This window comes from Drosophila subpulchrella, chromosome 3L, assembly GCF_014743375.2.
Source record: "Drosophila subpulchrella strain 33 F10 #4 breed RU33 chromosome 3L, RU_Dsub_v1.1 Primary Assembly, whole genome shotgun sequence".
In the NCBI taxonomy this organism is placed as follows: domain Eukaryota; kingdom Metazoa; phylum Arthropoda; class Insecta; order Diptera; family Drosophilidae; genus Drosophila; species Drosophila subpulchrella.
Window position 1 is genome coordinate 21,408,038 of NC_050612.1, and position 27,814 is coordinate 21,435,851.

A 27,814-nucleotide genomic window follows, 5' to 3' on the forward strand; every position below is an offset into this window, starting at 1 on the left:
TCGAACCCAGTTGAACTTTGACTTGGCTCAAGTGTTTAATGGCTTTCGAAAGGCTGGAGGGGAGTCCCAGGGCCCCAGAGCTACGGAGTTCCAAATGCAAAGTGGAATGCAAATCTTGTGAAAGCGATCGCCGCAAATTGAAAATCATATTTGTCTTGCCCAGCACTGCCTCTCTTTCTCCGACAGCAGCATTACAATCAAAATGTGGAACAAGTTCAATCGAAAGGCCCTTAGGTAAAAAAGGCAGCTACACTTAGAAAAAAGCTTTTTAATTGCGAAAATTTTAATTTTTTGATTATCTTATTTGTTCTACATATTTTTTGACGTTCACCTTAGCCTATCCAACATTTTTTTCACCTATAAGCATAAGCTACTTGTTTTATAATATTTTCAATAAAAACTAACTATTACATGTTACAACTAAATATAATATTAAATATTTCCCAAACAAATAATTAAAAAATATAAAAAAATTATTTATAATACTTCAATTTCTTACTTATATTATTGGTTTGAATCAATTATTTTAATTGTTAAAAATGTTTTAAATAATGTATTGATCAATTTTTTTTTTTTAAAGCACTATTTCTCATAATATATTTTGTTATTATCTACCTGTTAATTAATATTTTTTAATTTTTATGCTACTTGTTTAAGTAAATCTCCTTTTTCTGTGTAAAAATTCAAAGCCAGGCCAAGGCGAGTCATAGTCACAGGCTATCATCAAGCAGCCGGCCAGCATCGATCTGGCCCAAAAGCAAAGCCAAACTCACTCTCAAAGGCAAAGGCAACCGCACCCGCACCACCAGGGCAAAAAGCAAAGGCAGCACCACCGCACCACCGAGAGCACCACTCGTGATCATTGTTTGATGTCTGCTGGATTGTGCCATTTGTGCCGTGTTGTGTGGGTGTGGGTGTCTGTGGGAGTTGAATGATCTTCGCCCAAGCGCTTTCCCATGCCCCAATCCACAATCCGCAAATCCCCATCGCAAGCCCAATTCGAATCCTACTTTTGGGCAGTTTTTGGAGCGAAAAGATCGGCAATTAATGATCTCGAATGTGGTTTATCTGGAGGCTGTCAAATAGTATATAGCATATCCGATCATCTTCGTGTGTGAAGGCATTCCGAACGTTTTCCGAAAGGTTTGTCAGCTCGTTGGCCTCGTGGTCACCTGGGCTTAATTTGAACCCCAAAACCCCTGAAACACAAACCCAAACCCAAAACCGAAACCGAAACCCCGAATCCTCGAATCCCGAAACGATAGCCACGATTCGATAAGTTTTTCTCACACACGAACAAAAGCAGCGAACAAAGGGAAAAGTGGAAAGTCAGAGGCGATTGCAAAGATCGCAGCGATCAAATATGTTATGGAAAATTGAGCACATACCGCAGATCGAACAAGAGGAAGAAGAAGGCACTTCCAATGGCGAACATTGGCTCACTTTGATTTGTTTATTTCGATGCCACACGATATACAGTGGGGCCTCTCTACATTGAGCCTTAGGTTTAAATAACCGAAACGAAAACTAGTTACATTTCAAGGAACCATTTAAAAAATAAATATATAGAACAGACTAAATATTGTTTTAAAATATCTAGTTTTTTCATTTTTCAAAAATGACTATTTTTTCTACAGCCCTATAAATTGTCATAAATGTACATTTTTAAAAAACGGGTCTAATGGGGGGTTTAAAAAAAGCTTAAAAATATTTTAAGAAACAATAATATATCAAAAAGATAAAAATGTGCCTTACGTTTTTCAAAAATATATATTAGTGAGTATAATTTATTGAATCGATGGCAACTAGTTAAAGCTATTCTCTTCTGAAAATGTTTTTCAAATACATTTGACTGTACCTCCATTCGCAGTCCCATTCCAATGGCACACAGCTCCCTGGGCAGCAGTTTTCCGAATGCTCCGGCTGCTTTTCTTGGCCACATCTTGACCTTTCACTGGCTCCGATTTGCCGGAAGCGCTCACCCAAAATATATCACCAAGCGAATATCTACAAAATGATGATTGGAGCAGCTCCAGCTTCAGCATCAGCATTTGCCACAGCTTCAACAATGAGAGGGCACAGCTTTTGTGGACTGGACTTGGGAAATTGTAAACAATATCTGTAAAAATAAAAACGCCCAACGCCGCCGAATGCACCGCCAAAAAAATGTATAAAAATGCCCATTGTTGTCTTGCAAATGTAATGCAGTCGGAGTCAGTCAGTCAAATAGCCCGTGGGCATTACCTCGACTCCTTCGATTTTCGGGGAGCATATTTCGGATCTGCAACCTTAGGAAGCTGGAGTTCGGTTTTTTCGGGGTTGGGCCCCCATCGAACTTGAGAGCTGCCCACGGAGGGTCAAATGCGGTGAACTAGTTAAAACATTTGAATAATCACCGAGGATCGATTCGGAATTGAATTTGGGTTGCATTGGCATTGTTTAACATCTCCATGGCTGTGGTAGCCCAACGAAAGGTTAACCCAATAATTGACCAGAGAGGTTAGATACATAGGTAAATTACGAAAGTCAATCAATTTTGCATACTTTAACCAAATATTTAAATCAAATAATTGTATTCGTTTGTAAACATTTTACAATTAGTATTCTGCATTCAAAATGAATTCATTGTTAATTTTATTCAATCATCGAATTGTTTTTACCAAGAAATTTCGTCCCGAAATGAAATCAGTTTAACGAATCTCCAATTTTGAATTTATTGGACTATAATATTTATAATAGAAAATTTTGATATAATAAGGGCTTTTGCACACCACCCGATTAAATCGCAATAGAGCAATCAACCCACCCATTTGTCACCTCAAATAGGCCCACTTCTCGGAACCCACTTCTCACACGTTCCGATAAGATCAAAGTGAAATTCCAACGGATGATAGACAAGTTATGGCCTAACCATAAAATGCCATAAATTACTCTATTCCGATCCCAAGTCGGGCTATCGTTGCGAACAGTCTCAATCTCCTTGCAGTGTGTCCGGGCAGAATGCATCAACGTGCACTCCTTACAAATTATGTTTAATTAAAATTTCTGTATTAAATATGACACAATGCTCCGAATTCCAATGCGAAGCCTCCGCGTCCGCGTCTACCCAATACCCAGTGAGAGGCGATGGCGAATGCGGACTGTAATTATTATATAGCACCTAAGATCCAAGATCCGATCCATTCAACGGCCGTTGAGTGCAGCATTTATGATTTTGTTTTATTTATAAAATGCCCAGAGATCGCTGGCTGCGACCAATGATGATATTTACAATTTTCCCTGCTCTTTATATCATTTTTTTCATTTTGCCTGGTTTTGTTTTTATTATTTTTTATTTTTTGCCCCCTTACATTTGTCGCATAGTTCGGATCTTGGCCAGGTCCAAAAGCGTCCTTTGTCTGCTGGCCTTTGCCTTTTGGCGGGGCTCGAAGGTTTCGCGCCCGGCGCAACAGCATCGGATGTCCATATCTGGTGTTATGACAAATGCTGTATGTAATTATTGGTCGGTACGGACGGGTTGTATTCCATAGCATCGATCTTCCTCTTCCCGGGCAGCCGCAAAAAGATATCAAAAATGTCGCATATTAATAACGCTCTCCATTGGCGAAGGCAGGGCACAAAATACGTTTTGTGCCTTAATTAACCCTTTTTAAATTGGGCATAATTAGGGTGGAGCAGGGACACTGAAAGAAATATTAAATAAAAACCACAACAATTAAAAAATTGTATTATATAAAGGAAAATAGGCTCGCTGAATTACTCGCTTAAGTGTAAATTTAAACCTCGCAAAAACATTAAAGCTAAAACGTAAATTTACCTTTATTGACATTTGCGAGTTTTATTCGATTAACTTCCATAAACGTTTTAATAAATGTGTATTTTCAAACTAAATAATGTACCCAATAAATGTATATCTTTTTATTCCCATAGTTAGTTTCTTTCAGTGCCTTGGAGCTTCATCATCTCATCATTATATCATTCACATTCGTTAATATTTTTAAAATATTTTCGCGTAATTTGTTGATATCAATTTACACAGAGCCGCTCTTAAGGCTTGCCCATAATTATATCATTTCGATTGATCGATGCGCCTCGCTCCTCTGGCAGCCCTATATGTATATATTTCGAGGGCTATAATGGGATGCCACAAATACCGGACAGATTTCTTATTGTTCTCAATTCATGAGTTATTTAGTTGCTGGTCAGTGTAAGGCCGCAGCTCATTACTGGGCCCCAGTTAGAAGACTTTGAGAAGTGGAACCCCATACAGCCCAGCGGGTGTGCCTTGTACAATGTATAATTAAAGATCTCTGCCCCGTTTTCCCCCCAAAATGAATCTCGTTCTTGGTCTCTTTAAGCAGCAGACAGGTGCAGGTGAGTTTTGTTACTTGACGATGATAAATGTGTCGCATGAGCCAGACATAAATGGTTTGATTTGGTGGCAGCCCCCAGCTCGTTCCCCCCACTCCATCACAAGTCGTCGGCGTCATCGCCTTCGGGGCATCGGAACGCCCCGATACCGATACCGAGAGTATTTAAAGCAACTTTCACACTACACTCAATTGTCTGTTTTAGGGCCAGAGCGCCCTAAAAGGCCAAAACACGCGCAGACTCAACAGGCCAAAGCAAAAAACTAAGAAAAATTATAAAATCAAGTCGGTTTCTTGAGTCTGAGTGTGCTCTGGTTGGATCCTTCGAATACCCTGCAAGTTAAATATACAAAAGCATTTTAGAAATTCATACCAAATAAAGGTTATCTAAGTAGATTATATAAAATATTTTAATCTATTCTTAAAAACACATTAATTATGTATTTTTAAAGCAATGTTTATTTACTGCCTTACAGGGTATCCTTAACCAATCCTAAGTATTTTTCCATAGTATTTATTTGTATGCTGCACAAATTTGGACACATGTTGCATACCAAAAACGCACATCGTAAAAGGATACTTTTTGCCCCGTTTCCGAACCCGATTCCGATCCCAACCCGAGTCCCGGCAAACGCCAATAATTTATAAAGCGGACAATAAAATGTTATCAAACAAAAAAGCATATATACAAACAAGCTGAAGGAAGAATCTGGGGAATCGGGGGGCCAGAGAAAAAGAAGGGACAATCGAGAGTCGACAGGCTGAACTAAATGCCGCACGCCTGCGCATTCTGAACACACTGAACTCTGCGAAATAAAAAAAAGATACAAAAAGAAGAAGCAGAGGAGGGTCCTCCTTGGCTCCGATGATATATGAAATCATATAACAGCAATCGGCAGGCCACAACAACAGGAACCACAGATCGCATAAAGTGTGTGTAGTTTATTAAGCGCGCCGAGAAAATGACACAACAACCACATTGGCCTCCTTAGTTGTTGCTTTTCGCCTTATAATTTATGGGCCTTCAGCGAGTTGGCTTAGAGAATTTGCCACAGTTTATTTATGAGGCAGAGCGAGAGATCAATGCCTCAATAGAAATGGAAATGAAGTCAACTTCATCGGCATTGAATCGATAGAATCGAAACCGAATTATCAAAAGAAGATTGATATTCACAGGAGCAGAAGATGGACTACTAATGGGTAATAATATTGATCGTTAGATTAATTTCACTAGTGGGAATAAATAGAGAAAATCTTATATCTGATAGTATAATATACTATCGTTATTAAAAATAAATATATTACTTTTACTCATATTATTTTCAGCAAAATACATTTTTTTAAAAATTAAATTTTAAGACTTCACTGGTGAAATTCTATTAACAATTTTCAACCTAAATCATACAATGCATATACGCGTTGATCCCAAAAACCGTGTGACTTATTTTACCGCCCATAAATCACTGTTCTATTAAAATATCGTAAATCAAATCTATAAAATTTACAATATTTCAACGCGTTGCTGATCATCGAAAAGCTGCTCCCTCCTTCACTTTTGCATTCCAATAAAGCCTCTTCGTCACATGATACCCGAAACAAGGCAAAAACAAAAGAACAGAATAAATAAATAAGTCAGAGCCACATTTAAATAATTCGACGAGGCATTCAATCAATATTTAAAGCGAAAATTGATCATAAAATTTGCAAGGCACGTTTCGAAATTAAATCATTTTAGTTGAGCATGAGCGAAGGCTTCGTGCAGTAAAAACAAAACAGAGACCACAAAAAAATCATCAAACCTACGGCAAACTCGGCTTTTAAATGATTTTTATAACACTTCTACGGCGGCTTTTCAATAAAACAACAACGAAAATTCGATGAATTTTATGGTGTGGCAAAAATTTAATGACATCAATCGAACTCCCTCCCCATTGTTTCGCTTTTCTAATATACAAAAAGGCTTTAATGGATTTTTTGTTCGCCTCGATTCGGTGTTGTTTTTCGTTTTATTTAAACATATAAACGGGACTATAAAAACAACAAGCAGAGACTCCCTGAATGCGTGTTAAAAGTAGACTAATGGGTTTTAATTTAAGCCAACGAACGAACCTTGTTAAAAATGCCAAGCTTTTCTTCCACCAGAAAAGTCAACCAAATAATTGAATAATTGTATGCCGGCCAGCGAGTCAATGTGTTTGATGAACTTTCTCCGACGTCCATTCAAAATTAAATCACTTTACGCACTTTAGGCTCCGCCTTTCCAGAGACTCCATAGCGCAGCTCCGAGATTTTTATCTCCATCCAAAGCGGCGCCTTAAACAAACAACAATTTGCCCAGGTTTTTGTCTACACACAAACGCATGTATCTTGAAGATACATTTGCGTGCCAATGGCGTAATTTACCACTTAACATATCAATTGTGCGGCTATTAATCAAACAACAGACGAGTCGGGGCTTGGGGCCCCTGACTCTGGATTCCTGCTTTGATTTGTACGCATCGCTTGTCAAACAAGTGAGACAAAAGCTGAAAAGATTTATAAATCTCCACGCACACATATGTATATACTGGAAAAAATAGCGAATCAAGCTAGGAAATTTTATGGAATTCTTAGATTTCTTAGTTCAGTTTTGTGCTCTTATTATAAAAAGTATTTAATAATAATAATAAAAACCCTTTCTCACTAAGATATATTTTATAAAATAATTTTATTTAAACATTTTTAATTGATAAGACAGAAAACTCCTAGCAACTAATCAATAATGAATAATTTTATAAAAGTATTTATCTTTTAATTTTTTTCTAGGGAAATTCAAATTAAGCTGGAGTTTTTTTTTTCAATATTTAAGTATAAAAAGTATAAAAAAATGGCAATAAAATTGTAACTGGTTTCAAGATATTTTTTGTAAGTGCACACAGATTTTCCATATCGTAAACGTCCATCAAAGTCCAAAAGAAGCGAGTCAAATCATAATAGGAGCATAAAGAGTAGAATTTTTAACACCTCACTCCTCCGCACTCGAACTCTTTTGTTCCCCGCCCTGGACACAGTGGCCCCCCCTCGTCTCGTCTCGTTTATTTCACTTATTTTTATTCAACCCGGTCTCATTGGCAGTTGGACATCCCATCAGAGGGTGATCGATAAATGCTCTGCGGCATTCCTCCGGCATTTGCCCCGAAAACTATTCCATTGAGGCTGTCAGATGACGCCGTCTAATTGCTTTTGTTTGCTCCACTAAGGTGCCTAACGAACTCGAGTGCACGGAGCCACAGAAATATATAACAACTCAATTTGAAAAAAAAAACGAAACAAATATCTCGAACTCCTTCAGCTGATAGGTGGCGATGAGGCTGGAGAGTGGCGGGAAAACACTTAAGCGCCAAAGTGTATCTTTGATCTTTTCGAGATGAAGAACTGACCCCACTCGACTGCCGTTGATGGTCGATATTTTTGGGGCACAGGGGCTTGCGTTTGGTGTTTCCAAGTGCTGCTTTATTCGCCTGGTAGTTCTTAGGGCTTAAAAAACTGGGCAGGTGAGTCAGTTGTTTCCATAAATACACGATGAATTTGTAGACGTTTATAAGATTATTGATAATAAATAAGTTTTTAGTTGCCTTATATTTAAAAGGCTTTTTAAATCTTATTTTAACGTGAATTATATTTAGCTTATGTACTTCGTTATTACTAATAAATTTAGAAACAATACATTTTTAAGCCATTCATGATATTAAATTCAGGATACTGCGAATCGGCGAATTTCAACTAATGGTCTTACTAAAACTTCTATAATAATATTACAAATAAAATAAAATAGTAAGAATGTGTATTTTTTTGATGCGAAAATACTTAATTTTATTGGTCACATAAATAATTCCAAGGGCTGAGCCCATTAATTGTTATATTGGTCAAATTGACCGATGGGTTTGTTTGTGTAGGAGAAAATAACAATTTCAGCACAGCGTTGCCAGAATGTCAGCTCGAGCGACACCTGTTGTCATCCAGCTGAACCCTCCATTCTACATGCCTCCTCTACACTCTTTCTACATCACTTTAACTTGTTGCATACTTTCCCCTGTTAGAATATAGAACCTCTGCTGTTAGGCCTAAAAAGTATGCTTTTCATAATTTGTCTGTTAATTAATTAAAATTTTTTTGTATGCATACCAAATTGTTAATGATTCCAATTTTATAAAAACTTTGATTTTAGTGGGTCTTTATCCTTACATTTTGTAAAAATAACCCTAAGCTTCAAAAAATGGTCCAGTTAAAAAAACGAACTGTTTAAAAATTGTTTTAAATTAAATTTCATATATCTGATTTGGAAAAGGTGTTTTATATCAAAGAATACCCGTTTTTTTTAGTAATTGATCAAAATTACTTTTAATACATATCTATTAAAAATGCTAAAAAACAACGGTCGTTGTAAGGATTAGTGGACTCTTAAATTAAATTGAAATATAAAGTATGTTAAGATTAATCATTTTAAAATTTAAATCAGTTTCTCTGTTCGGTGTTAAATTTTCATTTATACTTAACCACCAATTTAAAACCTTTTTGTTCCATGTCAGTTCCTTGCAGGGCAGAATCGAGTCATAAAAAAGAAAAACAACTTGCGCTTTATTTTCTGGCCACTTATATATTTTCGATGCTCTTTCATGCAAAATTTGTCATTCGGATTTATTGTTTATTTAATGGCTTGACTTATGCCTATGGAAAATTCCAACACTTTGCACATTTTGTATATGTTATTTTTAAAGCAACAACATTCTTGAAATGTTTTCCATTTATTGTTTTGTATATTTTGTTTTCGGGGGGGCAGTAGGAATAAAAATTGCAAATTTATACATACGTACGCGCACTCTAAAAACAATAAAGTAACAAATGTCTTAGGATACATACAATTTGTCTATTTCTCATATGTATTTTTCCTCTTGTATATGTATATGTTGTTATATATAATATATATGTTATTTATAATAGCCATATTTTAAGTTAGAAGTAAGCATACTATCTGTACAGAGATTTTCCATTTGGTTTTATTGAGTTAAGAGCTGAGAAAGAGGATGATTTTCCAATGGCACACAGAAGCCTCAATCCTTCAAAATGATGCTGAAAATAAAGTAGTTAGTTAGTTTTTTTAAACATAAAAGGAAAGTGTTAGGCTATGCTTACATGCGTTTTCTCAACGATTTTCGCTTTCTGCGCAGCTTTTTATATGTGAATTTGCTCGGTGAGATTTTGTAGTCTTCATCGAATTCCTGTTCGATTTTAATTAGATTTTGCAAGTTCAACTGGCAGTCCTGGGGGGAAGAAAGCCACACTACTTATAAGTTTAATGGGGTGTTACTTGTACTTACCTCTAGGTTCTTGAAGTGCCAACGGGAATCGCTGGGGGAACCCCCATCGCTGGTCAGTTCGCTGAGACAGGTGCGCATTGTTGGCCAGCACTGGCAGCGTTTGTTTGTGATCTCGCAGCCCGGCTGCAAAACAATCGTATCGCTGTCGGAACAATTATCGTGCTGACTGTAGGTCAGGGCGGTCAGGTGCTGCAAATCTATTTAAAGCACAAACAATACAAATAAAGTTATTAACACCAAATCGATGAGATGGGGGAAAGTTGTTGGTGCGCATTAATCCACATATTAAATGTTCATTAGGCCCCAAAATGAACTTTGATTCTCAGCGCATTAAAAGAGATTATGGTGATGCTTATTTTAAATTAGTCTAGGCCTATATAAGCCGACCCCATTTGCATTTTCCTATTTAGTTGGGCAGAATGTTTTTTCGGTTTTCATTTTTCGTTATACTTCTACCTCTGCAAATCGGTTTGGCAAAGGTTTGTTCTCTTGGAATCAGAAAATATTTTTAATAAATTCTTCCCGGCAGAATAATTATGATATTGTTATCAAATCATTGAGCTGCAAAGTTGTATCTTGGAAATATGTCAATGGACTGGAATGCCAACTTTTGCGGAAACGGAATCCGGTAGTATCGGCTAGATTTAGTTTGAATCAAACGATAGATCACTTCGATATGTATATTGCATTCGATTTGCTAAAGAAAGATAACACCCCCATGAATATAGCGAGTCTCAAGATGGATGGCTGTAACTACTTGGGTTCTATGTATCAAAACAATGTCGTTGGCAGGCTGTTCAAAAGACTCAAGTCTGTCAGCACTTTACCAGCTGGTTGTCCTGTGGAAAAGGTAAGTAAAATTTACCCATCTAATACATTTTGATAAGTTTCAACCAAAGTAACCTACTTAAATAATAATTAATTATTATTACTAGCTATGCAGGTGTAAAACTTTTAAACTGAACCATATCAACTCCATTTTAAGTATATAATTAATTAATTAAATAATGCTAGTCATTTAAATATTCCTGATATTTTTTTTTGCAAAGTTTTTCAGTTACTGTAATGTTTATTTAAGAGCTAGAAAAGTACAGCTTCAGCATTCATGCTTTTATCCCGAAACAAGTTGATTTGAGTTTATCCAACTTGTCAAAACTAAAACAGAATAAATATGTTTCGATGACAACAAACGAAGAAAGCAATTTAATGAAATAGAACTTCCGTTTGTTTCTGTTTTTTTATTGTGCTAGTAGCTCGATGTCAAAACTTTGCCCCTGCCCAGCGTGAGGAAGACCAATATTTTCCTTTGGGAAGCAACTTTCAATAAATAAAAGCAAATATTTGTCAACATTTCGTGTTGTGGCACTCTCGACGAGCAAAACTAGTTAAATTTGAACAACATTCTGCCGTTATTTCATTTACCATTTTCCATTTTCATTTCCAAATTGCCGCACGGCCGGGACGCATTAATTCCCCAAACACGATTACACACAAAAACGGAATGGATGCCAATGCCATCATATTATGCAGGGAATACAGTACGAGATCCGCAACTATACATTCAATTCGGACGAATTCCCGCCAGGAGCTCCGCAGTCCAAGTGGCAAATGCGAGCGAAAATGCTGAAGCGCTCCGAACTGGTTGCGGACATATCATTCGAGGGCGCTGTGGTCTATAATACGTGATGTTAATGCATAATGGATGCGACTAAATACAAATGCTCCATAACCATAACCAGCCAGCGGGTTATGGCAAGGGGTCACTACCATCCTCTTATTATATGTGCGAAATATACACTTGAAAAAGTCCTGCATTGTTTTATTATACAATTGTGTTATGCAATCTATATGGGTTCCCAATAAATATATCTATATTTATCTATTGAAAAAAAAAGATTATTGCTAGATGTTTCTTACAAAATTATATTATATATACATATATTATTATAATTATATAATTATATATTATATACAATTAACTATTTTTTGTTAAAATCAGATTACCTACTTTTTTTTTGAAAACGTCACTAAATTTTGGACAACTTCATACAATAGGTATCTGAGTTTATATATTCAATCGAAATATTCTTTCAATTGTTTCAACATTGTAAATATCGTTTTTGCTTACAACAAGGATCGTAATTAAGATTTGTTAAATTTTTTTAAGACTGATTAATGTGTCCTTATATTTCAAGCGTAAAAAACATACTCGTTTTACTCTTAGCCACAAAGTATGGAACAGCGAATATGGAAAACAAATAGTGCCCAATAGGGCATACAAATCCTAAAATTTGATAGCAAAAATAAACGTACAACCTTTTTAATAAATAAAAATTGAAAATATAAATATTCAATATACTTTAATTTTTTAAGAGATTGTTAGACAATTTTGTTCTTTTTTTTCTTTTTAATTCATGATCCCTGAAGTCCCCTGATAACATATTCCGTAATCAGATCTGTAAAAGCTTTCCCGCCATCTGTGTATATGACCAATTTGTGAAAATTTGTCCCAGTTTATAAAGTATGTATACATATCTATCGACTTACCCATGCACACGCCCAATCCGCTGCTAATGGGCAGCTTGGTCACACACTGCAGGGGCGGCTCACATTGACCGGAAAATCCGCCCGGACCGCCGCAGGACTCGCCCAAAGTTTTGGCGCATATGCGACAACATCTGCGAATAGTTGGATGTATATGATATATATATATATGAGCATAATCCGCGCAATGGAGATGGAATGAATGGATCAATCCCAGTGGTAATTGATTCGATTCCGTCTTGGATTCGATAAGCGTTAACAATTAGTTAACACTCTCTATTGTGATGTGGAGACGTTTGGGTGGCTGCCTGATGTGAATTCCTAAGCAGTACGTGACTCACGATGCGAATCGAATTGGAATTTAGATGCTCTGATGCCTGACTCTCTTAATTATATCATTGCCAATTATTAAGGTCATGGCTTGGTTAAGAATTTGTGGCATCTTTGTTCTATATTAATCAAAAGTACTTATAATACGTTAGTTTGGGGAAAAATACACTTATGAATACTATTGCAAACTGTATGATGTGAACATTATACATTAATCAAAAATTGTATGAAATTATGAAATATAAAATCAATATAAAACGCTATAATTAAGCGGTACCATAGATAAGCCATTAACATATTATAAATCGAATTATATGATCAACAGCTGTGTCGAAACTTTAATAATAATTAATTTTTAATTTTATGTTAATATTTGCTTATTGGTTTCTGGTAGCCAATTTAATTAGGAACCACGTATAAAGAGAAGTATACTTTAAGCAATTTAAAAATTTCAGTGAAACAAACTCGTTAATGATAAGTTGATTATAATGTTGGCAATAAGTAGTTACCAAGACAAAATTTGCGTAATTAGTGAATAAAAGTGATATAAAAATGTTTGGTAATTGTGCCGATAATCACCAAAGCTTCAGAATTATGCACAATTGAATTGTTTTCCATTGTTTTGACCTCCATTATACAACGCCAATCAAATAAAAATAGTTTCAGTTCGCTTGCAGGTTAAATAAGCACAACAAGTGAGTTTTGTAAAAGTAAAACTAGTCGTCCTGTTTATTTTAGCAATTAAAATAGAGAGAGGTTTTGCCAGGGCCCAAACCGAAATTCAAATGTTTTCTAATTGATTTTATGGAGGAAAAATGTAGATGCAAAAAATATGGGAGACATAGAATATTTGCAATTCAAAATAGGTAATTAAATGTAACTCGGCCTAGACAAAAACTAATTAAAATGTTCAGAAAATTATTAAAGTTAATTAAAGATAAAAGAACAAATTAAAAAATAGAACTTGCCCTTGTTCCTAGAAAATTTAATGAAACTAATTTGAATACTTTAAGCCCGTACGCAAAGAATGAAAGTAAAATCTCTGAAATAAAACCTAATATCAATTTCTCCGCTTGCACTGGCTATAAAATGGATGATATATACGCACGAGGGCACTCCTAATGGTATGGTACTCCTACTCGCCAGCCGGAAAATATCTTTTTAATTGGTGTGCAGGGAGCGGCGACTTACTTGCAGGGATCCCAGAGCATGAGTCCTTTTCCGGGGCAGTCGGGCGAGCGGATGACGTCGCACTCCTTCGGATTGCAGTAGCATTTGAGGCCGTTTACCACGTTGTTGCTGCCGCCAGATGCTGCCATTATTAGGAGCAGATAGCACCACAAGTAGATGAGCAGCGCGCTCACGTTCAGGCGGCCAAAATAACTTCCGTTCGGTCGCATCCTATGCGGAAGTTTGGCTTTGTTGTGCCGCTGTTTGCCGACCTCCTCCTCAGGCTCCCCCCTCAATGTCCTTGTGCGTAGCACATCCTGCCCCTGCCGCCCCACGCCTCTGGCACTTCCGCCCATTTATAGGCAATTTTTATTGCGCCCCTTTTGGCTGTACGGTGCGTTTGCGTTCCACTGCCTCCAATGATGATGATGATGATGATGATGAGGATGCTGATGATGGCGCTGACTGTGGATGCGGATTCTGCTCCTGGGTTCGACTGCGAGTAGGGTAGGTCCGGTGTCCGGGTCCGGCGCAGGCAATTTGCATGTTGACTGCAAAGAGCAAGAGCGTTCTTAAATGATTAAAATGCCATAAACTGCGGCCAGGCCAACTCTAACTACCCACTGCCATTCCCTCAATTGTTCCCTGAATAGGCGTTGTACAATTGAAAATTGCGGAAATCGGTTGCCGGTCTAATTTCATTAAAATTTCATCAAAGCTGCCTACTTTTCGGTGGTCATAAATTTGTAAAAACGGTCGGAAACATGGTTCGTTAAATTGAAATTTCCTGAAATGGCGACACTTTATGTGCCAATCAAATCACTAATTAATTGGATTGGGGCATTTTTGAATTCTGATAAGTAGCAACCAATAGAATACCATTTTCATTTTTTCCCTCTAGCCTCTTTAATATGGGGTAGATACGGGATCTCTTTTTTCTTGTGAAGAGTTTATATAAATGTGAAATAAAATACACTGATCTCTTCATGTAACTAATATTTCCCGAATTGCCTCACTATAAGTTCTTATATTATTATTATTATTGATTAATTTATGCAAATTATTAACTGCTGTTTTCTTTGATAGCCTTAAGCATTATTTTTATTCCTTTATTTCGTGAGTTATCTTATCATTATCATACGATGCAGAAAATATATGCCTTTTTTGTTATCTTATCGATAAAATAAATGCAAAATAAGCAGCTGTCGTTCTGATTTTATGTGTATTTTATTGACGTTCCTTCCTTTTGCTAACCAACAAATTTGCAAAATGATTATTAAATAAATATGTGTCATTTTCTGCCCACTCGTTAATTTAAAAGGGAATTTTTGATCATTTTAATGTTTCTGCCTTAGAGAATATTTAAAGCATATGATGACTTTAATGGCGTTAAAATAATATAATGCAAAATGAAGTATATACATTTTTATGTGTATACATTTTTAGTCGTTTGGTTGCAACAGCGTTTGCCAACTTTAGGGCCATAAATTCGTAATGTGTGGAAATGGTTTATAAATCTTTTGAACGTAATAAAATGAAAACACAATTTAGTAATAAAATATAATTTCGTATGCAGAACATACATTAAAAGTGTCCTTTTTTAATATTCAGTCCTTAAATACATAAAACCAATAATATGTAATGAAATTAGAAATACATAAAAACAGAATTCAAGAGGGCCTTTAAATCTCTTAATAAGGTACCCAAAAGAATGCAGCTTAAATAAAACGAACTAAAAGAATTATAACAGCATATTTTTTGACAACTTTACTAAAACCCTAGTGATGTCTGTGGTACCCAAGATTAAACCGGAACGTAAACTATGTTTGCAGGGTGCTAAGCAAACATTGTTTATTACAAAGTATTTTAGGGTCAATGTGTTTTTCCCAACTTTTTCTGCAAGAATTAAATTGACTGACAGTGGAAAACTTTCGGAGAAACTTAATCAGATTTAAATTAAAAGGTACAACCTATTTGTCCACCAGCTCAAAAAGTTTCCACGACCGTTCTGGCAATTAAAGTTTTCCCATTTAACTTCCCCGAAACCTTGACGGTGTCATCTACTTTTTTTTTAATCATCGTCTGATCATCCTGCCTTCAAATCGCTTTTCGGCGACTTCGGTGGCTTAATTAACCAATCGTGGTCGGGGCCAAAATCAGAGCCTGGAAAATGAACTCGCTGTCAATTCACCACAAAAAAGGAAAAATACATCGGTGCAAAAAGCAAAAACTTCGGAAATTAATTTCAACGAATCCCCAAATGTATGCCACATGCCAAAAAGTTGTTGAGAATTCAACACTGAAAGGGACAGAACGAAACTGAAAGAGATGGAATGACATGGGGGGGAAATCAAATTTATTGGAACACATGCCCAACTAATTTGTATTTAAACGTTTGATGTCCCACTCCATAGCCTTCCAAAAAGCCCTAACCTAGTTCAATATATTTTCGAAATTGTTGCGCACTTTATTTGCCTCGAAATCAATGGAAAAATAATAAACTTTCGGCAATTGCAGGTTGTTTTTACTGCTTTTTATCGCCCTTGTATGTGTTTTCTCTATTTTTCGGGCGAGTATTGCTTTCACTTTGCCTTGGCCGAAAGGACACTCGATATTATTGCCAATGCTGTTGTTTTTCCAGTTGCCTGTCAACCACTTTCAATTTGGCATTCAATTGTTGTTGTGTTTTTATAACAACACCACCGACACAGTCACAATGCCATCACACGGTAGCGCACACAGAAATACACAGGGGCACACACCTCGTTACACCTAACGATAGACGCTTAGGACTAGCTCTGGCTATACTATATATGCTATAGCGCCTGTGGTCCTTGTTGTTGTCGCTGTCCTGACGTTAAACTTTCGCTTCCGACGGATCCCAATGAATTTTTCATGCGCTTTTGTCTGCCGCACGCGGCCATTTAAGGCAAGAGACTGAACTAACCTGCTGCCGCCGTCGCTGCATAGACCTTTTGCCAGTTAGAACGGGCATATATCGCTCCGATTTCGGGATATTCGCCTGTTTTTGTTCTTGTTCCTGAGAAATATCCCCCTATTTCCTCTCACCGCGCAGGCGCATGGGCCATTGAGCCTGGAAGGCAGAGTTATCATACACAACACGCGAAGGACTCTCGTAGTATTTGCTAAATTCGGGTTTATGCAGTGCCAGATTTCGAGATAAGGGTAGGGAGATTTTGAGAGAAATTTCCCTATTTTTTATTAAACCGTTTTCGTAAACTATCCAGCCCAATGATATTGGATTTCAAAGTGATTAACCCCTGAAATTTTGTAAAATTAAATTCGATATTTTCATTTAAAATGGATTACCTATAATTATTACTTTTTTTAATGTTAAGACATTCAGATATTTGGAATATTTTAAATTTTTTGTTTTTATACCCGTTACTCGTAGAGTAAAAGGGTATACTAGATTCGTCGAAAAGTATGTAACAGGCAAAAGGAAGCGTTTCCGACCCCATAAAGTATATATATTCTTGATCAGGATCACTAGCCGAGTCGATCTAGCCATGTCCGTCTGTCCGTCTGTCCGTCTGTCCGTCTGTCCGTCTGTCCGTCTGTCCGTCTGTCCGTCTGTCCGTATGAACGCTGAGATCTTGGAAACTATAAGAGCTACAATACTGGGATTAGGCACGCAGATTCCTGAGATTCCTGCGCAGCGCAAGTTTGTTTCAAAAGAGTGCCACGCCCACTCTAACGCCCACAAACCGCCCAAAACTGTGGCACTTACAGTTTTGATGCTAGAATAAAAATTTTAACTGAAATGTATTGTTCTCATCAATACCTATCGATTGACTCAAAAAAAAGTTTGCCACGCCCACTTTAACGCCCACAAACCGCCCACAAACTTCAAAAAATCGTAAGTATGAACGTGGATATCTCGGAAACTATCAAAGATAGAGAATCGGGATCTCAGATTTAGATTCTGTAGCTTTGTACGCAGCGCAATTTTGTCACGCGAATATGCCACGCCCACTATAACGCCCACAAACCGCCCAAACCTGTGGCGTCCTCAATTGTTATGCTAGATGAAAAATTTTAACTGAAATGTATTGATCTCGTCAATACCTATCGATTGATCCAAAAACAAATTTGCCACGCCCACTCTAACGCCCAGAACGCTTAAATCTGTCTACCGCCGGTAGGTGGCGTATTTAAATCTCGCTTTGCTGCTTGCATATTTCCATTTCCCTTTGGTCCCTTAAGCTGAGTAACGGGTATCTGATAGTCTAGGTACTCGACTATAGCGTTCTTCCTTGTTTTTTAAATGATAAGATGGTTAGGTTAGTTTTATCAGTTGTAATGGAAAATGTTTTTGTTTACTTATTTAACATTTTCATCTAATTGTATCGAAGGTCTATAATACAAATTAAAAACTATTTTTGCCGTTGTTATTACTTTCATATCCCAAAAGCTCCAAAAAGAAAGATTTTAATTTTAGGTTCAAAACGAAAAAAACATTAATTTAGTTTTTATATCAATTAATGCACCTAAAAATTATCAAACAAAAACGTATCTATTAGTCAAAAATGTTGTCTAAAGCATTTCTAGAATTTTAAAAAATAAACAGTTTGCATGTTATTTTTATAAGCATTATAAAATAGTCTTTGTAATTAATATTAGACAATTATTTTTCCGCCGATTTCGAGGTCTAAAGAAACTGAATTATTATATTTGGCAAAGTGGCAAAATTTCAGCTAAATCCAAAGAACCACTATTTTATAAATCACAAACTAGGCCGCCGCATGAACAACTCAGTAGCGAAGAGCTCTTGATGATTATGGCGCGACGAGAGCAAACAGCGGATGCAGAAACATCCTTCAAAATATAAAGTCATTTTTGTTTATTATAATTACAAATAAAGAGCAGGATGCAGGGGCTTAAGCCTAAGCTGATTCTCGGTGGGCGTTGCCGGGATTCTCAGAGGTTGCCTAACGCGAAATCGGGCTAATGGCCAATTTAAAAGTATGAAAGTCAGCTCGTTTGTCTTGTGATTATTTTATATACGTATTTTGCTGCTTTTTTATCTGCTCGCAGTTTAGGCCGCAACTTTGATGATGAGGCAAGCGTGTCAGCTGCTAATAAGCATCGCTCTAAGCAATTTGCCTCCAATAAAAACCACACACCGCACGGGCCTAACAAGTGAGATCCTGAAATCCGCTCCCCTGCCATTTCTGTCCCCCCTGTAAAAAGCGGGGCAAAAAACTTGCAACTTTTCCAATTAGCGTGAAACAGACGTTTGAGTTTAAAAGTACACGAGAGAGTTCAAGTCCGAGCTCCGGAGAAGTGGGTGCACACGTAGGCCCCGTCCCCCCATTTTCCACCGAAGATGAGTCCAATGCCACAGTAAATGTTGCGTAAAACAACTGCTGAACACCCCCTGAAATACCCCCTGAGAACACCACCAGCCCGACACCCCGCAGATTTACAATCGAACAAAAGAGCAATCGGGAATTATGAGCGGGCAAAACTTTTATAACAACAATAATGGAACGTAAAGAAAACGCTCAACCCACCAAATGGAAAAAAATTGAAAAAAATAACCGAACCAAGAATATTAAAATATCAATGCAGAGAGAAAAAAACAGGTAATCGAAGCGGTAAGCCATAGGGAGTCAAAACATCCATTTGAAATTAAAGGTTGTGTTTTTATAATAACATGTTGACTGCCTATATCAATAATATTATTTTTTTTAATATTAAAGTGAAAAAGTGCATGGCAATTTATGCATTGGAAAAAATGATTACAGAATAAAGAGCAGAATTTGCATACAAAAATATACAAAAATAACAAATTAAAAACCTTAAGCTAACTTGATTTTTTAAATCTCTGAATATGTGAAAATATTATCCAACTAATTAATGCAAAAAATCATATAAAAACATAGGTGCATCTTTTTTTTTCTCTGTGCGATTGGATGGTCAGGGAAAAAATATCGAAAACTTATGCGCTTACTTGAAATGCTGCAAAAAGTAAATGTGCAACAATGTGGTGGACGGGGTGGCAGCAGCTTAAATTGTAAGTGCCCCATCCCACAGAATGCAGCATTTCGGCTATTAATTCTTGAACAATTGCCAGAGGCAAAAGTTTGCCTCAATGGTCGGGAAAACAAGTGAAAAGAAAAAAAGACTGGAGTAGGGAAAAAGAGACTTCCCGCCTTCGGTGCACACATTTATTTTCAATGTTTCATTACTTAACAACTTTTTGATGACAGTTTTATTGGCATTTAAACAAAAATTGAAGTGTTCTCTTCAGCCATACATATTTTTCACATTTTTTCGTTCCTTTTTTTTTTGCTCGTTTTTTTTCGAGTACGTCATAAAACATTAAACACGAGAAAAAAGCACACAAAAAGTTTTCTACGATTGGAGAGGCTGCGGCTGGAAAATGAGACCATCAAAGTTGGGCGGAAAATGGCGATGGGAAAAAGAGGTTGCTATGCTGCGAAGGTTGTCATGTTTCCATCGAAACGGGAAAATGCTGCCTTGTAATCTGCAATTATATCGAGGCATTCAGATTCGGATAGAAGCAACACTCTCTGAAAAAGTTGGGAAAACTTTGCTGCACAAACACAAAAATTTGATTCAAACAAAGTTGCCGAGAAGAGTATGCTTCAGAAATATATAAATGTTAATTTCGAGGGGATGAGATGAAATCAAGACAAAGCTAAAGATTTCTATGGGAGCAACAAATTGAGATATTCGGTTGAAGTGCAACATAAAATGTAAGCACGATTTTACTATTGATTTAATGATACCTACTTCATAAAAGTATTTTTAATTGCAAAACTTTGAGTTCCACTCACTTGAAGTTCAGAAAATAATATGAGAAAATCAGCTTATATGTGTGTACTTTAAACACAGACTTTGTCTTAAACAAATCTTTATAAATTTATGTAATTTTATAGAACTAAGCTAATGGTAAGTACATACAATAAAAATATTCATTTTTTAAATGCATCAAAACCTTTTTCTACGGCTATCAAACTTTTTATGAAACCTTTTCCTAATCAACGTCGATCCTCGGCCTTTCCAGATCGTCGGCAACCACCCAATTAACCATTATTCCGAAATAAATTTGAATTACAAATTAATCCAAGCCAATCCTAGCCGGCGAAAAAAAATGAAAACCAAATTTACGCAGCGCCCACACAATTTATTTTGAGCCATTTTTTTAAGGGATTTGCGTCGGGGTAATTTGCGTGTTTTTTCTACGCTGTGGCTTTACTGTCGTAGGATCTAGAGGGTTGGGCTGGGGGTTTTGCGGATTGAGGGTCCAGAATGCCCGCCATGACCGAGTAATTTGCTACTCGTCCATTTTAAATTACATTAGTTGAGACGCGCCAAAGAAGTTGGCGCATTTTAGGGGCGTGAGAGTTCTGGTCAAATGCATATTTCTCGTTTGAATTACTTTCGCGGGGAGGAGAAAGTCTGGCGGCGGATTCCAGCACTAGCGGATATTTTAAACCCCAAACATCCGCATTTTCCTTAATGAAATTTGCATATAAATTGCAGGACCCAAAGTTGGAAGTTGAAAGTTGATTTCGATTATTTGATGGGCGACTTTCATGGAGTCCTCGCAACGCCATCATCATCCATTGTTCCATCTTGTTTTTCACCCGTCGTGGTCGTCGTCGTCGTCATCCGTTGCTGTCTTCATTCATTCCGCACGGGATTTTTTGTTTTCAGCTTCTTTTTTATACTTTTTTAGGTTGTCAAAATGTCGACTTGTTTATCTTTTACATGACGCAACACTGTGGCATCGTCATCATCATCGTCGCCGCTCCGTTGCATTGCCATCCAGATCCCGAGCGATGTGGCATGCCGCACGCCAAGTGGAGCGCACTGCTGGAAAAGTATGTAGCTCCATTTTCCCGCCTTTCCCCGACTTTCCCCGCCCCAAAGGCCCCGCCCCCTTGTCACATAACCAAGCCCTGGAAAATGAGTGAAACTAAAGCCGGCTGGCTGAGTGGCATTTAATGCACAGCTAGGACACAAAGTCGGGACAGCCGGAGATATAACCACAGGAAATGGCAGCACACGCGGAATTTGGCTTTCGCACATGTCCTCGAATGGCAGCTTTAGACTAGGAAATATCCTGGCAGGTAGTTTCTCATCTTTCTCCCCAGAATTTTAATCTTCCAATTAGAGGAGGATGTTTAAGAACCCAATCTTTTAAAAAAAAATTGATTAAAGGGACGAAGTACTGTACTGTACTGAATAAGTTGTTCTATTTCCATATTATCTTGGTTAAAAAGGATCTGTAAGCACTAAAAATAAGACAATGGAACATTTTTTTATCTTTCGAATTTTTAAACAATAAAAAGAGAATGACTCACTCGATTTTGTAAAATTTTCACAAGATTACAAAAAGGCCAACTGCTTGGTCGCTGACATCATTTGTTTTGTTTCACAGAAATAAATTGGCTTATTATAAAAGGATCGGTAAGCGGAAGTATAAAAAATATATATACTCCTATAGAAAAATATATAATCATATTAACGATAAAATTCTTCAAAATGAGATTTGATGCCTGCTGCCCAGCTGCGTGTTTTGAAATCGAAAAATCAGGTTGAATTCAATGTGGTTATGCTGAGGTATATTCACAATGCGATAAAATGCCTATGACTCATGAAACAAAACTGGAGTCTTATTAACGAAGTACTGTGTGTTCTGGGATCACGGGATTTGAAGTTCACGGAACAGAAAACAGCGCAGTTGCGCTTGCAAATTTGACGTATTTTTCTTTCTTTATCAATGGGAACTGAAGTTTTCGAACTTGGTCTTTGCCTTCGAGATTATGAAGCACAAAGCAACAGTATTATACTTTTTCTATTACATAACTTTTTTTTAAATCTAAGCTTGATAAAATTCCAGAAAGTACCGGATATCAACAGGAAATTTTAATCAGCATTGATGATTTCCAGATGTCACCAAGGAAATATTTCGGTTCGGAAACACCATTAATTCATTTAAATATTATCCCCTGGGACTCCAAATTCCAAAATAAGTAAAATTCCTTAGCTAGCCCATAAGAATTGGGTTAATTCAGTTGACTGCACACTAAGACGGGTTAAAGTTGCCCAGAACTTTAAGTAAATGCCATAATTAAGCCAAAAATCCGCTTATGTTGGCTGATGGGAAGCACATTCACGATAGTCCTGAAAATGTAATTTTCCCTCGAATAAAACACAGCTATTCAGGCAATTTTAAATCATGATTTTATGGTTCTTTAAGGCCAAATAACACGCTTGCCAGCTTTCTGGAAAATCCTTTAGGGTCGGTCGCCCATCAAATGCAGGTGTTTCGGCCAGGTGAACCAATCTACCCGGGAGAGACGCCCACGCCCAGGTGGCATCAATATTTGCCAAAGGGTTTGGCTCCTGATTCCGGCTGCTGCCTCGGCTGCTGCTGATGTTTCTGGTGTCTGCCGCAGGCTCCGTAGTATGTAATGTGTAATATAGATGCCATCTCCCATCCGCTCCTTTGTCAACTATGTCATATTTCATTTCGCACAAGTCTTAATACCTTAGATATGCAAACACACACGGCGGAGGCATTGGAGAGTGCCGACCGACCAGGCCGGAGCACTTAATGTCGAGCCCGTTCCGTTGATTTTGCGAGCACATGCAGCCGAAAGGCCCACATCCACATCCACATCCACATCCACATCCGCGTTCCCGCACCCTGAATCCGTCCGCATCTCCGGCATTTGTACGCTTGCTCCAGTTTCGAGCATGCAAATTCCGGGCCAGCTCCTTCATGCCTGGCCACACATGTCGGCCAGGCCCCGCCCTCTCCGCTTGCCAGCCCTCCATCCACCTATGCACTGAGAAAAATATATCTAAGATCTTAGGAAGGAAACTTTTACTTGTCCATAGATCTCTATATTCCTTAATTTTCCTTTCAGATTTTTTAAAAGGAATATATGTTTATTAAATCTTTAAGAAATGTATTTGGCCATGGACCTTTCAAAAGTTACGGTTATGACTATTACGGATGTTTAAGTTAAATGAAATTTTCATTTATCTTGAGAGCTAAGTATATACAAATCAATAAACCTATTTTTATAAAGCTAAATATTTGAGAATCGTAAATTCCTAAGACATCTCTAATTTTTGCCATATGGGTAGAGCAGGTGTTTTGTATTAAATTCTTTAATTTTTAAGCCCTAGAATATAACGGAATATGGGGTTCTAGGGTATGGTTTAAATTATATTCAAGGAATTTCACAATAATAAAGAAATACTTTTTATGTTACCCAATAAAACTAAAATGTACAACAATTTCAACCATTTAATAGCGAAAAATCAACCTTTCTCACATTTTTCCTTAAAGGGCTTAGTTAGTTTTCCAAAACCTAAACCTTTATATTTGCCTTTTCGTGACCTTATAAACCACTACATTTCAATAGACTTTTAAGTGACCTAACCATAAGTAGAGGCCATAAGTATTTCTCTTAAAACCCGGGTTTTCCTCAGTGCGTACTCTCCCATTCTTGAAGTATCCTTCTGGTTAGTCGACATCGTCATCGAGTCAATGAGCAAATGAAATTTATTTCATTATAAAGCAGGCCACTTCCCAGGAGCCGTAGACCAGACCAGAGCAGACCCAACCAAACCAGACCGCACAAACATTTGTTTTAGGCTAAATGCCCCGCCTCTTTGCATTCGCCGCCCTTCACCGCATACCAGCCGGCCGCAAGAAAATTTCATTTTGAAATATGCTTTCTGAAATTATTTCGCTCTTATATGACAGGCGGGTTGAAAGCAAAAATTGTAATATTCATTTTGTGTACAACGTAACAGAAAGGAAAAGGCCAACATCGCCTTGGCCTGAGTTCTCCTGGTTTCCACGGGGCTCTTCCGCCCCCTTAGACTGGGAAAACAATGAGCCAGGATTCAGGACTCAGGACTCCCATAATGGAATTTGGTGGTAACGGGCCTTCGGGGTCGACTTCTCCGTCCGGACTGCCAGTTGTCGTCTTCGAAAGCCGGAACGGAGTCAAGGCGAAACGGAAGCAGGTTCCGGAAACGGTTAGACAAGCGGCGGAAAGATGTAGATCCATCCTTCTGCTAACTTTATTATTGCACTGCAGTCTGTGTGTGGGTGGGTGGCTGGTCTTGTGGGTACAAAAAAGGGGGTTTTTATTCACTAAATTTGTTCGGACAAAAGTGTCGCCTGGGAATTAAGCTCATCAACGCTTGATGGCCCACCAGGATTGAAAATCCGCAGCTAAAACTCATCCAATTGCGAAAGAGCTAACGATAAGGATACAGTGGTCAACCGGAAATTAGATGGATACATTTCAAATAGGTAGATATATGACTGTTTTACACAATATAATAACCAGGAAACTTAGCAAAAAAATATAGAAGATTATGTTTTAGAGTTCAGCATAACTTAAAATACAATAGTACATTATTACTGTCCCAACTAATTTGGGTTTCTAGCATAATAAAGCATTATAAAGCCACTGTAAATCCTGGAATTGCTGCTATTCCCACAGCCGTAGTTTTCACTTTTCCGACTTTTCCCCCGCAACATTCTTAGATAAGATAGGGATACATTTATTTTGAAAGATGGCCCAGTGCAAAACGGGTGGCGCAAAAAAAAATCCTGAAAACAAAGCAAACAGCAAAATGGTGGAAAATCTGCTGCTGGCATTGGTTTGGCTTTCTGCGAAAAGGTAATCAAAATAAATGAGCACCGCTGATGAGGAGCATAGAAAATGCGGGGAAAAATCCGTGCTGAACCACTGAAATAACTCGTTAGCCTTAAGTGACGGCCAAGATGGGTAAGTAAGAGGGTTTCGGTGTCAGTGTGGGTAATGGCCAAAAAGGGACCGCGTTGAGGACGGGCTCACTCGAAATTATGAATTGTTTGTCTAGTAGGTGTCAGGTGCTTGCTTTGTGCATCTAGCCGTAATCACTTGGGAAATCGCTCAAATGCACACACAAAATGATGTTGAAATTTTCCCCAGCGGTTTTCCGCACTTCGCCTTCATCATCGTCTCCTTACACTGTCACTGTCAAGTGTCTCTTTTATCCACCGAGACTTTCCCGCCGAGTTCAGATGGCTGTGAGCTCCGGCCTGTGACCTTGGTGTCAGCTCACATGGGAAAGAAGTGTGCCAACAAATAATTGATTATAATGGATTTCTTAATAATTCATCGCATAGAGAGGTGAACAAATTTGATGGGATGGTATATAATTAATATGAAATGACTAAATAAATAGGAAACGAAATTGGGTTCAGTAAATAACTTACTTACTACGGTTTCCCTAATGATTCCTTTTTTCTTGCTTCATTTAGGAAAAGTTTAGAATGTTATATCATTTTATTTGTAAACTACTACTACTACTATCTATAATTATTGAACATTTTTATATTTGATTCTATTTTAAGACAAAATGTAAAAATAATTTAAAATCCATTGGATACTAATCAATCTGGTTGTTTCAAGAAAACGTGCATTGATTTCAAAATCTTAAAGCATTCTTTTCCCTATACCAACACTTTACAAATTTCTTACCCCTATTTTCCTTTTACCTTTTTTAACCTTTTTACTCGCTTCACCTCACAAAGCTTTCGTTCAACTTTTCCCTTTTGGCTTTATAACTCACTCAACATAAGTTTCTTCCCCACGTTTCCCTTGGTCCTTCATGTCTTTACTCACTTTCACTTAACCAAGTTAAGTAAAACATGTTGATTTGCTGCTTTTAATTTGTGCCCACCTTAACGTAGTGAAATTCATCTTGGCCCACTTTAGTCCATGACTTGAACATTTATTTCAGAGAACATTTTACCCTGCTTTCCATTCATGGTAACTCCCTCTGAACGGGAAAAACTGGGTCTTTAGCTAACAGATTTCTTGACGCCTCGAAGTTTCATAGAGTTCCGCCCATAAATTATCATTTGGCAGCTACACCAGCTCCAAACAACAACAAAAGGGCAACGCCTCCTACATAAACATCCTGAAGGATCCGAGGATGATACTTTTTGGGTAGGGAAAGGGCAAGTCAGCTGGGTTGGATTGTAGGGGATGCATAGCATTATATGCCGCTCACTACCGCAAGTCGTTGGCCCTTATCAGTGCTTCCTGCGGGCCGATTTAGTAAAGACAGCCGGCTAAAATGGATCCCAGTTAACTTGGACAATGCACCGAAAAAAAATTAATAGATTTAGTACATACTCTTGAAAAAACATTTTATGCAATACATTAAATGGAAAGTTAGATTTTTTATAGCTTCAAAAAAAAAGTTCTTAAATAATATGATATATTTTAAACATTTGATATATTCAACATCAAATCACAATCTGCATTTTTTTTTTGGGCTTACTAAGTTCTTGCGGGAAATTCCAATTCAAGACCTAAAGTGGGAACTACATTTTGACTTTGAACTTCAAGAGTATAAGTCAAAACTCGATAAAACCAATTTGGGATTTTTGGCTTAGCTCTTGTTTGGTGTTATCTCATAAAGTCGAATGTAAAAAAAATAAACTCAATTAATTTAATAATTACTTAAGAAAGTGTTGACTTTGGACTTTGAATTTATTCATTGAGAGCGGATATGGGATTTTTCTTGTTTGATATACTCTCATAAGTATTTAAGCATGTATGTACATTTTAAGAAACTAAAATTATTGATAAATAATATGAAGTAGATTGGCTATATTAATTTATTCAAGGTGTTCATTTGTGAAACGATCCCATTGTATATCTCAAGATTTTCCTAATATTTTCCCTCAGTGAAATGAATACCAAACCTCCAAGTTTGAAACAAGTTCAAGTCCTAACTGCGGCTGAAAACTGTGCCTCGGAATAATTCTGAGACGATGGCGACAGAAGCCAACACGTTCTTTGGCCCCTTATCATCGTTTATTGTTGCTACATATTTTATTTTTGGGAGTTTCGGCTGCAAGGCGCAACAACTTTCGCCCATCCTTGGCTCGTTATTATCCTATTAGGATGTGACGGCTCCCAGCAAAGTTTTCATCCGCTGGAATACACACAGCAC

At 37.4% G+C, this 27,814-nt stretch overlaps 2 protein-coding genes across 2 annotated transcripts; one reads left to right on the forward strand and one right to left on the reverse strand.

Moving 5' to 3' along the window:
• Positions 1–8,999: 8,999 nt before the first annotated feature.
• On the reverse strand, positions 9,000–16,694 carry LOC119555071 (cysteine-rich motor neuron 1 protein). Its single transcript, XM_037866281.1, has 6 exons — positions 16,534–16,694; positions 13,793–14,322; positions 12,275–12,405; positions 9,728–9,924; positions 9,543–9,670; positions 9,000–9,479 (listed from the first exon to the last, which is right to left on the reverse strand). The coding sequence occupies exons 2-6, from the start codon at positions 14,125–14,127 to the stop codon at positions 9,461–9,463; spliced, it is 810 nt and encodes a 269-aa protein (XP_037722209.1). The 5' UTR covers positions 14,128–14,322; positions 16,534–16,694; the 3' UTR covers positions 9,000–9,460.
• Positions 10,147–11,413, forward strand: LOC119555072. The gene is made up of 3 exons (XM_037866282.1): positions 10,147–10,206; positions 10,257–10,577; positions 11,258–11,413. Exons 1-3 carry the CDS (start codon positions 10,147–10,149, stop codon positions 11,411–11,413), a joined length of 537 nt encoding a protein of 178 aa, XP_037722210.1.
• Positions 16,695–27,814: the final 11,120 nt, after the last annotated feature.